Below are 15,124 nucleotides of genomic sequence, written 5' to 3' on the forward strand. Positions count from 1 at the left end.
AACAGAAGTAAGAACGGGGAGATAGCTCAGCAGCATAAGGGACTGCCTGAAAAGTGCAAGGTCCAGAGTTCAATTGCTGGTACCACCAAAACATAAAAAAAATAACGATAATAACAAAAGTAACAGAAGAAAAACTCACATCATTTGAAAATCTAAAAGCATATGTCTGAATTATTCATGAGTCCAAGAACAAAGCTGGTGGAAATAAAATATTTAAAACTAAACGACAGTGCAAACACTACTTATCAAAACTTGGGGGAAGCCGCTGAAGTGGTACATCAGGGGATGTTAATAGCTGTAAATGCGCATATTAAACTGAAGAAAGTTTAACAATTCATGAGTTAAGAACTGTGTCCAAAGGTAAACACTGGGAAGTATATAGTGTGGTCGATGCTGTGTCCCTGCAGTGCCACCAAGGGATGGCTGTTGTGTGAGTACAAAGGGATCCAGGGCAGCTTCGTGAGAGAATGCTGCACTCCCACTCACGTGTGATGCTCAGGAGAGCAGCGAAGGGGAGCTAAAGCATGCCTACAGGCCTCTCGACCCACGCTTGCCAGCATTGCTTTCAGGCTTGACCACCAGCTGGCACCCGCAGAGCCAGCCTTGGTTACAGTTGTCACCTTGCCCTGGGAGCACCCACATGGTAGAGCCTACGGGTTCTGTGCTTGGTTCTCGGCTGGGCTTTCCCGGGTGATAGCCCCTCCCCCAATATCCTAGGACCACAGTAGCTCAGGATTTGAAAACCTGCAGACATCTGGTGAGCAGGGGTGGTGGGGATAACACCCTTTGGTGCCCTTGAACAGGTGGAAACTCCCTGAGCTGAGATGGCGTTAGTGATACACACCACTGTGCTTTGCCATGCTGGGACGCATTGTTTATAGGAGACATTCGAAAAGAAGGCCCCAAAAGATACATGCTTTACTACATGATAATCTAATAAATATAGTTTTCTAGTTGCTGCTGGGGAAAGCTCTGAATTGTAGGTGGTAGTCAAGGGGAGTTTCACTGTACTGGTGATTACATTTAATTATTTTAGGAATAAAATGGGACTTATGGGCCAGCCAGATATCTCAGCAGACTAAAGTCCCTGCTTAGGCAGAGCACAGTGGCTGGAGTTCGATCCCCAGCATGCTGTGCTGGCCCCACCTCTGGGGTGCACTGAGGCTGCGATTGAGACTGGGCATGGTGGTGTGCACCTGTAATCCTAGCGTTTGTGAGGCTGAAAACAGGTGGATCACTAGGAGTCTGATCTACGTGGTGAGACCCTGTAGACCCTGTAGACCCTGTACTAAAGTACAAACAAAAAAGAATGTGACTCATGCAATATAACGGAAATTATTTGAGAAAGAGCAAGGGCAAACTATAAGATCCTGACTATGGTTTTCACTGAATGGAGGAATTCTGAATAATTATTTTTCAATGCATTTCTGTGTGTCCCAATTTTCTGCATCAGCACTAGGATAGAATTCCCTGTGATGGTAGAAATGGTCTCCGTCCTTGTTACCTGTGTAGCAGCCCTGGCTGTGTGTGTGTGGACACTGAGCACATGGAATGTGGTCGGTGTGCTTGAGGGGGCTAGAATTTTAATTTTTATTTATTTATTTATTTATTTTGGCGGAACCAGAGATTGAACTCAGACACTTGGGCTTGCCAGGCAAGCGCTTATTCTACTGAGCCATCTCCTCGGCCTCTAGAATTTTAAATTGCAGTTAATTTTAATTAATTAAAAGTTGAACAATTACATGCAGCCAGTGGCTACTATCTCAGATGGCACAGTACTATAATGCACCCATACAATGTTGTGGCCTTATTTTCTTTCCTTTTTTTTTTTTTTTGGTGGAACTAGGGATTGAACTCAAGCCCTTGTGCTTGCCAAGCAAGCACTGATTCTACTGAGCCATCTCCCTAGCCCTGTGGCCTTATTTTCAAGGGTTATTTTTCCATTGGGAAAAATCAAGGTATTATAAATACAATAAGGGGGCACAAATGTTGAATAAATTTTTACATATGCATACAGGCAAACGTCCACTTCTCAAATCCAGATCTGGTTCATTTCCAGCACCTCAGAAGGCTGCTTTGAGTTCAAAGCCATCGAATGCCTATAACCCCAGCATTCTGGAAGGATGAGACAGGAGGATTGCAAGTTCCAGCCCCCTAGCACCATAGAGACCATGCCTCAAAAAAAAAAAAAAAAAAATTGAAAAAGGACTAGAAATGAAGCTCAGTGTACAGAGGGCTTGAGTTCAATCAGTATTTTTTACATTATTTATATTAATTTTAGGTGATGGGCCAGGGAAATAGCTCAGTAGAATAAGGGCTTGCCTGGCAAGCACAAGGGCCTGAGTTCAATCCCCGGTTCCACAAAAAAAAAAGAAAAAAAAAAAAAAAAAAAAAAAAAAAAATTAATTTTAGGTGACAATCACTAGAATCCTTAGTCCAGATTATAATAAACCACTTTTATTCAAAAGCACTTGGTTAGGGAGGTAGCTCAGTGGTAGAGTATCTCCCTAGTATTCACAAGGCTCTGGGTTTGATCCCCAGTACCACACACACATTGCTATTGTGTTCCCATTCCAACCCTGATCAATTTTTACGAAGTTCCTCTCTAATTTCTGTGATCATGGCAGTTTTTCTTTCAAGTGGCTAGATGCTTTCAATGGCTTTTAAACTTAATTTGAGGACTGGTTTGCTAGTGTTGCCAAGAGAAAAATGCATCTAATTTGCCAAAACTAAATTAACTCCTAATACACAAGAGAATAAGCCTAAGTCATAAACAGTTGATAAAAATATAAACACTTTTATTCTCCTTGTTCCATGTGGACTTAAATTTCATTATTAAATTTACATTCACAAGTGCAAACAAAGCAGACCCAATTAGCACAATTTTTAGAGTCCTATCATCTTACAATTACTTCTTCAACTAAAAGATGATTCAAAGTCTTTCCAACTCCTGGTTCTGAAGGGGGGAAAAAAAAGTCTTTCCAACTAATTTAACCTAACAAGTTGCCTTTTTTTTTCTACCCAGCATAGATTGTATTTGTTACAGAGTTTCACTACGCAGTGGAACCAGGGATTGAACTCAGGTCCTTGTGCTTGCCAGACAAGCGCTTATTCTACTGAGCTACCTCCCCAGCCCCACAGCTTGGACTCATAGTGATCCTCCTGTCTGCAATCTCCACAGCGCTGGGATTGCAGGCATGCACCACATGTCCAGTTTCATTGGCCGGCTCAGCATGCCCAAGAGCAGGGCTGGTGCTGCCTGTGGTGCCAGGGATCAAATCTGGTCCCTGTGCTTGCCTAAACAGGCACTTATCCTGCTGAGCTATCTTGCTTACCTTTATTTGTTATATTTTGAGCTAAACACTAATATTGCAAGGTGCTTCTAATGCTAGTTACAGTGGATCTTTAATTTTCAATATAACATTATTGCCTCTAGAGCCCTAAGGGAAACTCTCATCATTGAACATGTATGTGTGGGTTTCAAATGCACATTTCAAATGCAGTCAGCTAATTGGCATCTTACAACTGAAATACCACTGCTTGTTCCATGCCTTGTTTTCTCGAAGTTTCTCTGGCCAATGTCTTTATGTGCAGGTATGTAAGGGAAAGGCATTTGTTAGATCAAACTTGGTGATTCATACCACCTTTCCTCGTGTGTTCATACATGGGCTTGGCATCCCATTAAGAAGACATCTCGGGGCCGGGGTGATGGCTCAGTGGAATAAGCGCTTCCCTGGCAAGCACAAGGGCCTGAGTTCAATCCCCAGTTCCGCAAAAAAAAAAAAAAAAAAAAAAAGAATACATCTCATCCCTGAAAAGATCAAGCCTTCCAGTTCTCCTCGGTCAGAATCCCTGCAGCACACAGCACAGTTCTTCCTATGCAGGTCCCTCTCCTTGAGGAGTCTCCTAGTAGGCGAGGCAGTCATGATGCCACCCGTTTTTCTTTATCTACCATACAACCTCTCCCTGAAAACCAAAGAGGGAAATTGAGATCTGTGTCACCCTCTGGGAGTAACAGCCCAGACAGTCACTGCCTCACTTGACCTTTGGCCATGCTAGCTTTAGTTGTGGGCATTTCGGGGCAGTCATGGGTAGAGAGGTGTATTCCTGACACCCAGTTCAAAGCAGAAGCCCTACAGCAGCTGTTCCCTTGTCCCTACTGTCCTTTGTTCCTTCGCACTAATGGACATTTCTCTGATGGTCCCCTCCTCGCAGCGGATCTTTAGGAAACATTTCTGTGTGGAGTGCAGGGCTCTCTTTTCTAAGCACCTTTCTGCAGACAAGTTTCTGATCAGATTCAAGGCCACATTCTGGGGACCTGGTTTATGTCTCTCAAACAATTACTGCGCCTGACAAACTGCTGTGGGTTCCGAGGCTGCTGCTGTCATACTGCATTTCCTGATCATTTTCCAGGTTCCCCAATACGCATTCAGAGATGTACAAACATGTGCACATGCGGTGCACATACACACTCCCTAATACCCTGTGGTACCTAGGCAAGTTTCTGCCCTCCAGGAAGCTAAGCCTGCATAGCCCCAAAGCACCCAGTGAGTGCCCAAAGGAGGTACACCCAATGCAAAGCTGGGGAGCCCTGACATAAAAGATGGAGGTGGGAAGACATCTCCAAATCTCTACAGGTGCTGGAGAGTGGGTGGCACAGGCTAGTGGCAGTCAAGCCTGAGGGGTGTCAGCAGAGACAGACACATTTAAAACTGCTCAGTACTGGCTCCCAGGGTTGGGTGAGGGAGTAGTGAGCTCCCTGTGGCTGGATAAATTCAAGCCAGGGTCATACAACTCCTGATGGCTGTGCCACAGTGAAGAATTAAACCTCAAGTGAGTCTCTGAATTGGGTCAATGAAAAGAGAACAGATGAAAAAGGGGTGGAGTGGGAAAAAAAGCGAAAAAACAAAACTGTAAGAGATAGGAAGGAAAGCTAGAGGCTGAGGATTATTGCATATATGAGTCCATCCTGTAGTCAGAAACCAGAGCTTCTGAGAGGCCTGGCATCAGAACTCTGCCCTTGGCCTCCAGCACCTACCCCTTTCTGTCCTGGGGCTTTAGGCCCAGCCTTTTCCAGGAAGCACAAGTTCTGGCTGAGCAGTGCCCGCTCCTGTTTGGAAGCTCTGGCCCAGACAAGGGGTTGAATGCTCAGCTCCCCTGCCCCTTTCCCAGGAGGTACCCAGGATCCCTGGCAGCCTTCGGAGGGCCCCCAACCCTGAGGGCAGGAAGGGACAGAAAGGAGGATTAGGTTGGGCCCAGACTGCTGAGTACTGGCAGATGGAACAAAGCAACGCCCTTCCTGAAAGAGAGTACTGCTTGCTGGCCAGGGGTGGCCTGTAGGGGCAGGGCGGGCTGCCCTGGGACCCAGGCAGTGCTCAGGCAGTGCTCAGGCTGTGGCCCTTGGAAGGGATTTTTCTTTAAATCAGTTACTGGTTTGAGAAAGGAGCCTGGCTCAGGCTCTGAGAAGTGTCACAGTCTCAGCCAAAAGACGAACCCTGGAGAGAAAACAGGATGCTGGTGTCTGACCTAGGCCAGTTAGGAAGACCTGATATGTACAGACAGGGTGAGGGAGGAAAGCAGATGGGAAGCAGGAGAAGGGAGGGAGGGTCAGCATGGAATCCTCAGCTGTACCACTCATTTCTCTTTCTTTCCTCTTCCACACCCTTCCTGGCCACTTCCTGGACTACTTGCGTGGATTCAGCCAAGCAGCCCAACCTCCCAAGGCTGGGTAGAGCCCTGTGTCCACTCTTGGTTCCCCATTTCTCTCCTTACCCATGTCCAGGGCTATTATATTAGTGCTTTTCATCCCTCACTCCACGGTGGCCCTCCAGGACCCCTCGCACTACTCTCTCTTTTTTTTTCTTCTTCTTTTTGGGATTGAACTCAGGTCCTTGCGCTTGCCAGGGAAGCACTTACTCTACTGAGCCATCTCCGCGGCCCTGCGCTCCATGTTTTGCCAGCTCTTAAATTTGTGTTAGGGCTTCTCCTGTGCCAGCCACACCAGTTCCGTCCCCGTGGATCCCCTCTGCTCCATCCTCAGCTTCCTAGAGAGCTCAGTGGCTGGTGTTGAGTAGAAAGGAGGCAATTCACTGCTGCACCCCCGGTAGGGACCTGGTCACACACGTGCTCCCAGCGGAAGCAGACGCTTGCTTTCTCCTTCCACTCACTTCCGGTCTTCTCACAGCCCACGAAATTTTACCCCTCCACCCCAGACTAGGAGAACAGAAGTGGCAGACCATCTGCAAACACCTGGCAAAATCACTAGGCCAACAGATAAACACGGAACCACACAAAAGATCCCAAGGGGAGACACGCTTGCTATCCTTGCTCTCCTCCCTCTTCCCTCAGGCCTCCTTATTCTGTCCCCCTACAAAACTCACCCCCTACAAAAGTCACCGAGCCCAGTTCAAATTGATTGTTTTATTGACAGTGTACATACAGACGCGTTTAGAAAAGGACGCGAGCTCTGGAGGATTACTCCGCCCCCGAGCCACGCTTGTGCTGCGCTTGGCCTAGAGAACTGCTCCCAAGGCTTGAGACCCACCCGTGACGCTTTCCTGAAAAATCTAGTAACGAACCCCGCCTAGCCACCCCCCCCAGTCCCTCCCTCCCTCCCTCCCTTCCCCCCTTCCTCCCGCCCGCCCCCCTACCTACACTGTACAGGACACAGATTTCTCCCACAGACCACGCTCTGCTAGGACGACACGCGGAAATCACTATGCTCGCGGAGAGAAGGGTGGGGCGGGGACAGAGCGACTTCTTAGTCCCCATCCTAGGCTACAGGCTTTGTGTGCTCCAGGTCACCAGCCCCGGTGGACAAGAGGCCCCTGGAGCTTTAAACGGCGTCCAGCGCCCCGCGCTTGCTACCTGGGGGCGTGCGCCCCACGGAGCTATAGAAGCAGCTTTTGAGCGTGCGCATCTCAGGCTCCCTCAGGACACGGACAACATTGGCTAGGGACCCAGCTGGGACCCCTCTGCAGAACCGGGGAGCACGGTCCCAGCGTGCTTCCAGTTAAGAGGAAGGGAGGAGAAAACGGATTCCTCTCCTCTCTTGATACAAGCACACCGTCTTCCAAAGGTTGGGAAGGGGTGTTAGCACCAGACCCAGAATGTTACTTTTTTTTTTTTTTTTTAAATAACGAAACAAGAAAATCAGAACACAGAGCTCCAAAGCGCTCCGCGCCTGATTGCGCTCCAGCTGGGCAGAAGTGGGATGGGGGGTGGGGATGGGGGCTTGGCAGAAAGATTTAGTTTCCTGTCTGAAGGGGTAGGGGTACTTCCAATCTAAAGTGTAGCTGGCTTCTGGTATGGCAGGCCAGAAGAGGCGGAGATCCACGCATTCCTTCAAGCCCAGGAGCCACAGTTACCGCCAGACATTTCCAAAGTCTTCCCCTGGCTCCAGGGCACACAGATGAGCACAGGTGAGCCTGCTGCTCTTCGGATTTAGAAGATTTTAATAATCATAAGAATAGAGGGGCATAGACTGCATCTGCCTCAGCCCGTGGTGCTTTGTGTGAGGAGGCTGAAGCAGAACCGTGTGCTTGGGGAAGACGCAGACTTAGCCCATCAAGAAAAAGACGCCCACGGCTGGCGAGGGCTGAGAATTCAGCCCACCTCCTGTTAGGAGGTCTCAGAGGTCACTGTTGGGGAAGGGTGAGGGGATTGAGGGCAGGGGGTGGGGGGCATAAATTCTGCCAGCCCTAAGCTTCTGTTGCCAGGCATGCCAGGTACCCAAAGTGGGGTGAGGCGGCCGGGCTGGGCACACTGCGAATCACCCCGCTGTCTGCCTGTAGTTGCCGTTAATCTCCTGTGTCAAGTTGACCGCCTCCGCACCTAGCGGTAGCCGATCACTGTACTCAGAGCCTGCCTCGAACTCCTCCTGGTTGGCCTTAGACTGCGATTCCGCCAAGGAGCAGGCGGCTAGGCTCTCCTCCCGCTGCAGGTCACCGTGAGGATCCCCCTGCTCCGGGTCCTCGTCGAGCTCTTCCCCCGGGGCCTCTTCGGGCTCCTCGCAGCCCTCTCCACTGCCCGCCTGGTAGCTCTTCTCTGACTCCAAGTAGGAGGCGCGCGGGTCGAAATCCGCAGCGATGCGCTTCTCCATGGGGTCGGGAGCCTGCGGTCTCAAGATCAGACGATAGGGCTTGCCTGGGTGCTTGGCGAGCAGGTGGCAGCAGGCAGCGCCCAGCAGGGGCACGGTGGCCAACACCAGCAGGAACACGCTCACCGTCACGATGACCAGCAGCGAGGGCAGCTCCTTCTTGGTGGCGAACACCACTTGCACGTGACAAGCCTGGCCTGCCAGTGCCAGGCACACAGAGTAGTTTGTGCCAGGCCGCAGGCCACGGAACCAGTACGCGTTGACGCCCTCCTCTACGCGGGACCACTGCACGGCAGCACCGCCCCCAGCCGGACACAGGTAGAGCAGGCGCAGGGGCCTCCGCCGGGACCGCCCAGCTCCCGCAGCTCCACCGGGCCCAGGACCCCAGCGTGCGGCCAGCGGAGTCAGCTGAACCCGCGCCTCGCGCTCCGCCACGTCCAGCGCGATGACGCCCAGCTCGAAGACATGAGGCTTGAGTTCTGAGCTCTGATTGAATGCGTGGTTGGACACGTACCGAGAGGGGTCCCCGTGGCCACAGTGTTGCTCCTCCACTGGGTTCACTGGGATTTGGCCTTCCGCTTCATCTCCATCTTCTTCCTCCTGCTCCTCCTCGGTCGCCTCCAGGATGCTGACTTGAGCATTGCCCTGGCCTTTGGCTTTGCCCTCAGGTTTGGAAGGCAAGACGCTGTTGCCCCGGCCCTTGGCGATAACCTTGCGCTCAGAGGTTGGGGCCTGCCTGTCAGGGTCTCCTCCTATACCAGAAGCATGCTTTGGGGGCCCAGCGGCAGCCACTGCTACACGTACTGACGTGGAGTTGGTGCCCAGCTCATTGTGAGCAAGGCATGTGTAGATGCCCGCCTCCTTGGCACTCAGGAGCGGGACCAATAAAGAGCCATTTGCCAGAGCCAAAAAGCGCGGGGTGGCGGGGGGCGCGGGCCACGCAGGTGCTGGAGTCGGTGTTGGGGCTTCCGTCTGGGTGGGGACTTCCCCATCTCCTTCCTCCTCCCCGTCCTCTGCTCCTTCCAAGTCGTCCTCCTTGCTCTGGACCGGCGCCTCTAAGACCACGGTGCCTCCCGGGATCTGAAGTTGCCATTGCAGGCGGGGAGTGGGGTGCCCTTCAGCAATGCAATGTAACGTGATAGCCAAGCCAGCGCGCAGAGGGGTGCCAGATGCCTCCAGCGGGGGCTCCGAGCTCAGCCGCACGCTGGGGGGCGCACAGGGTAGAGCAGGCAGGCGGTGCACTGGCACCCCTTTCAGCGCGGGAGGAGAGGCGCAAGCGATAGAGTCTGGCTCGGGCAGCGAGACCCGCGTGCTGGCTGCCCACGCTTGTAGCCACAACAGGCCGCAGCCGCAGTGGAAGGGATTGTGGTACAGCTGCAAGTGGGACAGCGCACCGAGCGCGTCAAAGGTACCCGGCTCCAGAGTGCGCAGACGGTTGTTGTTGATGCGCAGCGAGCGCAGGTCCGGCAGCGCGCCGAGTGCGTCGCGGGGCAGGGAGCCCAGGCGGTTGTGGTTCATTTTGAGCAGCTGGAGCGCGCTCAGGTTGCGAAGGTCGCTCCAAGGGAAGTTGGAGATAAGATTGTGGCTCAGGTCGAGGTTCTTTAGCTGACTAAGCACTGCCAGGGCACCCAGCTCCACGGTACGAACCTCACTATGTGCCAGCCACAGCGACGTGACCTGCGTGACGTTGATGAAGGCCCCGCGCCTTAGCACAGTGATCTTGTTGGCGGACAGACTCAGCGTAGTCACGTTGGCCGGCAGTCCTTCGGGCACCTCTCGCAGCTCCTTGTAGGCACAGTCTGCAAACTGGTGCGCGTACTTGTCCACGCAGGCGCAGGGCTCGGGGCACGCCCGGACCGCTCCTAGCAGCACCCAGGCCAACCATGCAGCTCGAAGGGGCACCATCTCCGCTCCTGCAAAGGAGGTGGGGGGACGGTGACTATGGGCGCTTGGTTTAGTTTAGGCTCCAGTAATCCCCTCTGTGCCCCAGAACTTCTCTTGGACATGACTGAAGCGCAATATAAGTCCAGGACTCTATAGATTCTCCCTGTCAGGGCCTCATCTTCCTTTCCCAGAGAGCAGGGCTCACGCTTTTTTCCCTACCGACCCTTCACCCTATAGCTGCCCCTCCATCAGTCCCCCAGTCACTGATCAACAGTGGGCTCTTCACTGACCTCTTTGTGTTTCTAAGTCTTCATTCAACCTCAGTAAGATGGGTATGGATATCCAGGAAGGATGTCTGTCCTCTCTGGAGCCCTTTGTCCCCACCCAGGCACACAACAACACAAGCAGAAACTCTGGCATGGCCAACACCCCCCATATACAGGGCCTGCTGCTGTCTCTGAGGGTTCGCAGTGCGTTTTCCGGACACAGACACACGGCACCCAGGCATCCATATAGCGTACTCTTGCGGCCCCATTGTTCTCAGCACCAAACCCAGCACTCACACCACGCTTTCCAGCACAGCACTGAGCACTTTCCTGCTCATTATGAGAAGTGACCCATGCACAAGAACATGGGAGCAACTTTTCCTGCCCACAGCCCTCCTTTGAGAAGAAAACCAAATCATAGGGGAGATACAGAGGGCTGCCCCATCCCACAGACCCTGCTCCACCCTTGGTCAAGTCACTTGTCCCCAGAAAAGAGCCAGGGATGCTCTAGGAAGAGAAACCGTCTCCCATGCAAGGAGATGTGTTCTGGGGACAGTCACCAAAGCCTTCCCCTGAGGTTTTACAGAGCTCAGGCAGCTCCTGGGGTGAGGAACACGAGGGGCCCCCAGGAGATAGGTGAGGGGACAGCTACCAGCTCATCAAGCTGGAGAAGCTTCAAGATTCTGGTCTCTCTCCAGTGCTCCAGAGTACCCAAGGGACTCCATAAGGCCACACAAACATATTTACATACACTCCCCCCCCTTGGGTTTGGCAGAGCCCCTCCCAATCCCGTCTTTGGGATCCTATGTCTCCTTTATGGTCTTTGCTTCGAGGGAGGGCTCCTCCCTCCCCAGTTCCTCCCCAAAGGCTGGGCGGGGTGCGGAAGGCTGAGCCTGCCCCACCCCACCCCACCCCCACCCCAGTGTGGCACTCACCCAACGCTCGCAGTTGCCCGGTGCGCAGCCTTCAGGCGGCAGCCCCGTCTCCAGACTGGATGACAGCCCACGGGCGCTTTACGCATCTGTTGCTTTGCGGCTGGAAGAACCGGGTGTGGGGGCACAAAAAAAGAGACAGGTAAGTTTGAGGACACCCCTGGCCCCCAAGTCGCACTTCTCTCTTTCCTGGTGTCCAGTCTGTCAGCACCACTTCTCTCCAGCTGCAGGTTACAGTCCTCGCGCGCCCCCGGGCTCCACGGGAACGCGCACAGCCTCTCCCACCTCCTGCCGCGTCTAGGCTTGTTAGAGCCGTAGAGACCCTCCCCGAGAGGAGTTGATCACAAGGGGCGCCTAGGCTGGGCTCTTCCCAGTCCCCCGCACCCCCAAACCCACGGTCCCCTAGACACCCCCGGACATTGTTACTGTCCCTCATCCCACAGTTCTCCCCACATGCTCAAAAGCATTCACACGCGCAGACACATTCCACACAATCGACCCTCACAGGTTGCAATTATCCATCATCCTGAAATAATCGTCGATGTGTCGCGCTCCTGCTAGATTCACATGCATTTTCATAAACACACCTTCGCGGGCACACTCGCCCCGCGTGTTTCTCACCGAAAGCCATTCATGCTCACTCACCCTCGCGCGCCTGTCCCGCCAGCTCCCGGGAGCTTCGCTGCTAATTGAATGCGAGCCACTTTTACACCCCGCAACACGTGAGACAAACCATCTTTGAGGAATTTAGAGACCGACAAGGCGCACAACGGAAGGGAGGCGTGTCCCCTCCTATGAAACACTTTTTGCAAATGCAGCGGGTAGCATAGAAAGACCTCCAGCAGACCGGAGGGGCTGCACGAATCCTGGCTCTTGCGTCCCCTCCCGCACCCCTGCTAGCCGCCTCCTCCCCGAAGCCACGTTCAACACTATGCATAATTGATAGTGTTAGCAGAGCGCCTCGCCCTCTCTGCCATTTTTGCCTGGATCTGAGCAGATATGAGTCCTGCTCCCCCCCACCGCCCCACCACCACCCCAGCCAGACGAAACCGCACACGCAGCCCTGCAGGGCGCTCGGAGAAGAGCCGCCCCTTTCACCAGCCCACCGCAGCCCTGCCTAGCCACAATTCTTCACGTCTGGTCTTTGTGGCAAAGTCAGTGCTTGCAGCCCACCATCCACAGCGCTGTCGCGGGTGGGGTGGGGCTCCCTGCCACCCGAAGCACCTCCACTATCAGGTTCTGCCAGTTCCGGGCGAATGGGGCGCTGAAGCTGCAGGAGACAGGGACAGGGACAGGGACAGTTACAAAACGTCTGCTTGTCTTGAACACGGTGGGCGGGGATGTAAGATTTGAACATTTTCCACACACACACACACACCCACCAGTGTCTTCACAGCCTCGCTAGTGCACACACACACACACACACACACACACTGTCCTCCAAGCTGGGGTGGCATACTGCCGCCCCGCTGTCTCACAACCTCACACAACAGCTGGCCTCAGCAAACTCAGGACTTGCTGTTCCTGCCTCTCCCTATCTGGCAGAACCCCAATACTTCATTTAGCGACAGGGATGCAGAATCATAGAGATGGATGTCCAGGCATTTGACTAAACTCCCTTGGGGCCTTGGTACTGCCCACAGAGATAGACAGAGCCTATGAGAGATAGAGCTGCTGGCCAGAAGCAGAACAGGATTTGGGCTCTTGGAGAACCAGAGTCCCTGCCCCTTGTCCCTTTTGTAGGCATTGGGATCTCCGGGCCCACGGGGTCCACAGCCCACTCCCCAGCAGGCGAAGGTCTCACTTGGCAGTCTCACTGGCAGTCAAAGGCTTGCGCCTTTGGGCCTCTGCAGGGATCAATATCCCGATTTGAATGTTAAGCATTTTAATGAGCCCAGGAGGGAGTGAGGAGAGGAACGGAGTGCAGTGAGCTGCATCTAAAAAGACCACCCGGCTGGCTAGGGCTCTATGGCGCCTTTGTAAATGAAATATGAACAGACCAAGCAGCACACTTGGAGTCTTTCGCTGCGTCCTAATCCTTCGGTGGCCGCAAGATAGCTGGTGAGCTGGGACCAGCGCATCTCAGTCAGCCAAGTTCCTGAACCCAGAACTTCACTGACCTGCTTAAGCGTGGCTCCCTACCAGCCAACCTAAGGTACAGGACCCTGAGGCTACCTCAGAAAGATGTTGTGGAGAAGGACTGAAGTGTGAGAGCACAGGACCATCCCAGCCCCGGGACCTTGCAGCAGTGCCTAATTTAGGTATGAGACCTGAGGTTTGGAACCGGCTGGGCCAGGGCATGGCGAGAAGGACATGTGTGAACACCTTTGTGTGCAAAGTGTGGGATGGGGGCAGCCTGGGTGGAGAGTTCTGTACTGGTAACCTTGAGGCAGTGGGCCTGGGAGAGGGACCCAAGGGGGCAAGTGCCTGGCAGTGCAACGAGGACATTCTGGGGCTCAGGATGGACACAAGGCATGGCGACAGAGAAGCTCCAGGCCAGGCAGGTTTCTCCTGGTTTTTATCTCCATCTGGTTCTTTTTGCTTTCTGCGGGAGGCCAGCGGGCCAAGAGACAGCTTGGAAAGACGAGAAGACAGAGTCTGGGGGCTGGAAGGAGAATGGGCTCTCAACCCAAAGCTCCCCAAACCAAGGGCACCCTCTCTGCCAGCCTTTGGGGGGGCCTCTCTATGCCTCCCCTTTTTTCTCTGTTGCTAGAGATGCCGGAGGAGGAGACAGAGCCTCAGGCGCAGGAGAGAGGTGGATAAGGGCGCAGTGGCCTCGCTTTTGTTCCCCGATCCTGGACAAACACCCCTTACCCCGCCTTTGACCCGCCTTGCCCTGTGCCCATCCGGCGGGGCTGGAGCCCAAGTCACCCCTGTGGGAGTCGCAACCTCAGGTTCTACCTGCGAACTGAGCTGGAAGGCAGCGTACACCCCCTGGAGCAGGAGCCGCTGGGCTGTGGCGGGCGACGTTCACAAGGATACAGTTACTGCTGGCCGGGAACGTGGACCCCACCCCCGCCGCCGCCTGCGCCTCCAATCGTTAAAGAAACAGGCATCTAATCAGTTGTGTGGACGCAGGGGTGGGGAAAGGGGAAATACAAAGTTCCAAGGCATGACAGCACAGGGCCACAGATTCAGAAGGCGGCGAAGGAAGCTTAAGCTTGGGGTCCTAAACCCAGACAGATCCGAGGTCCGATAGCCTGAGCCCAGGGCTGCTCCTCGCGGACTGACTTCCGATTTCAACGTTGCGGATGCACAGGGCCCCGAAGGTGCGAAACGTTGAAATCTGCAGGATGGGATTTGCTGAATCTTAGGCACCGTGCGCGCTCAGATCTCTGGCCCGGCCCTGGTCCGCGCGCGCCCTCTGCTGGAAGCTGCCTTCCGGACTAAGGCGGGTGGGGACCAGGCTGGCTTTCCACCCCGCTGGACGCACTCCAGTGGAGCGCGCTCTAAGTGCCCGCTCAGCCCGCATCTCGGATCCGCAAGATCCTCTCCCCTCCTGTCACAGGGATGCAGTTTCACGCATGTGATATTCCCAGCTCAAAGAGCTCACGAGTTCCCCCTGAAGGCTCTTTAGGAAAAAGCCCTGTCCCACTGACCACACTGTCATGATTACAACAGGTTCTAGTATCAGACTCCATCGTATGTACCAGCTGTGCAACCCCAGCCAAGTTACTCAACCTCTCTGTACATTAAGGGGAAAAAAAGCATAAATTAGAGAACCTATGTTTGGGATCCTTGTGAGGATTCAGTCAGTCACGCTATGCAAAACTCTTGGTGTGTGGCACTTCCTGCTCAGGAATGGAGTTATTTTTTGCAACAACTGCTGAATAGAATTTGCTGGTATTCCAGCTTGCAGAACCAGGGGCAGGACAGAGGAGGTGTGCAGGTTGCATACCCATTCGTGCTTCTGTCTTGTCTCACCTGAGGCGAGGACCTTGGCT

General features: G+C 53.7%; 1 protein-coding gene across 1 annotated transcript; it reads right to left on the reverse strand.

Annotated features, from left to right (window-relative positions):
• Window positions 1–6,690: 6,690 nt before the first annotated feature.
• Islr2 (immunoglobulin superfamily containing leucine rich repeat 2) lies at window positions 6,691–11,897 on the reverse strand. The gene is made up of 3 exons (XM_004628738.2): window positions 11,826–11,897; window positions 11,184–11,283; window positions 6,691–10,011 (listed from the first exon to the last, which is right to left on the reverse strand). Exon 3 carries the CDS (start codon window positions 10,001–10,003, stop codon window positions 7,772–7,774), a length of 2,232 nt encoding a protein of 743 aa, XP_004628795.1. The 5' UTR covers window positions 10,004–10,011; window positions 11,184–11,283; window positions 11,826–11,897; the 3' UTR covers window positions 6,691–7,771.
• Between the last annotated feature and the right edge of the window lie 3,227 nt (window positions 11,898–15,124).

The sequence above is a fragment of the Octodon degus genome, unplaced genomic scaffold (genome assembly GCF_000260255.1).
Source record: "Octodon degus isolate 3935 unplaced genomic scaffold, OctDeg1.0 scaffold00026, whole genome shotgun sequence".
In the NCBI taxonomy this organism is placed as follows: Eukaryota; Metazoa; Chordata; class Mammalia; order Rodentia; family Octodontidae; genus Octodon; species Octodon degus.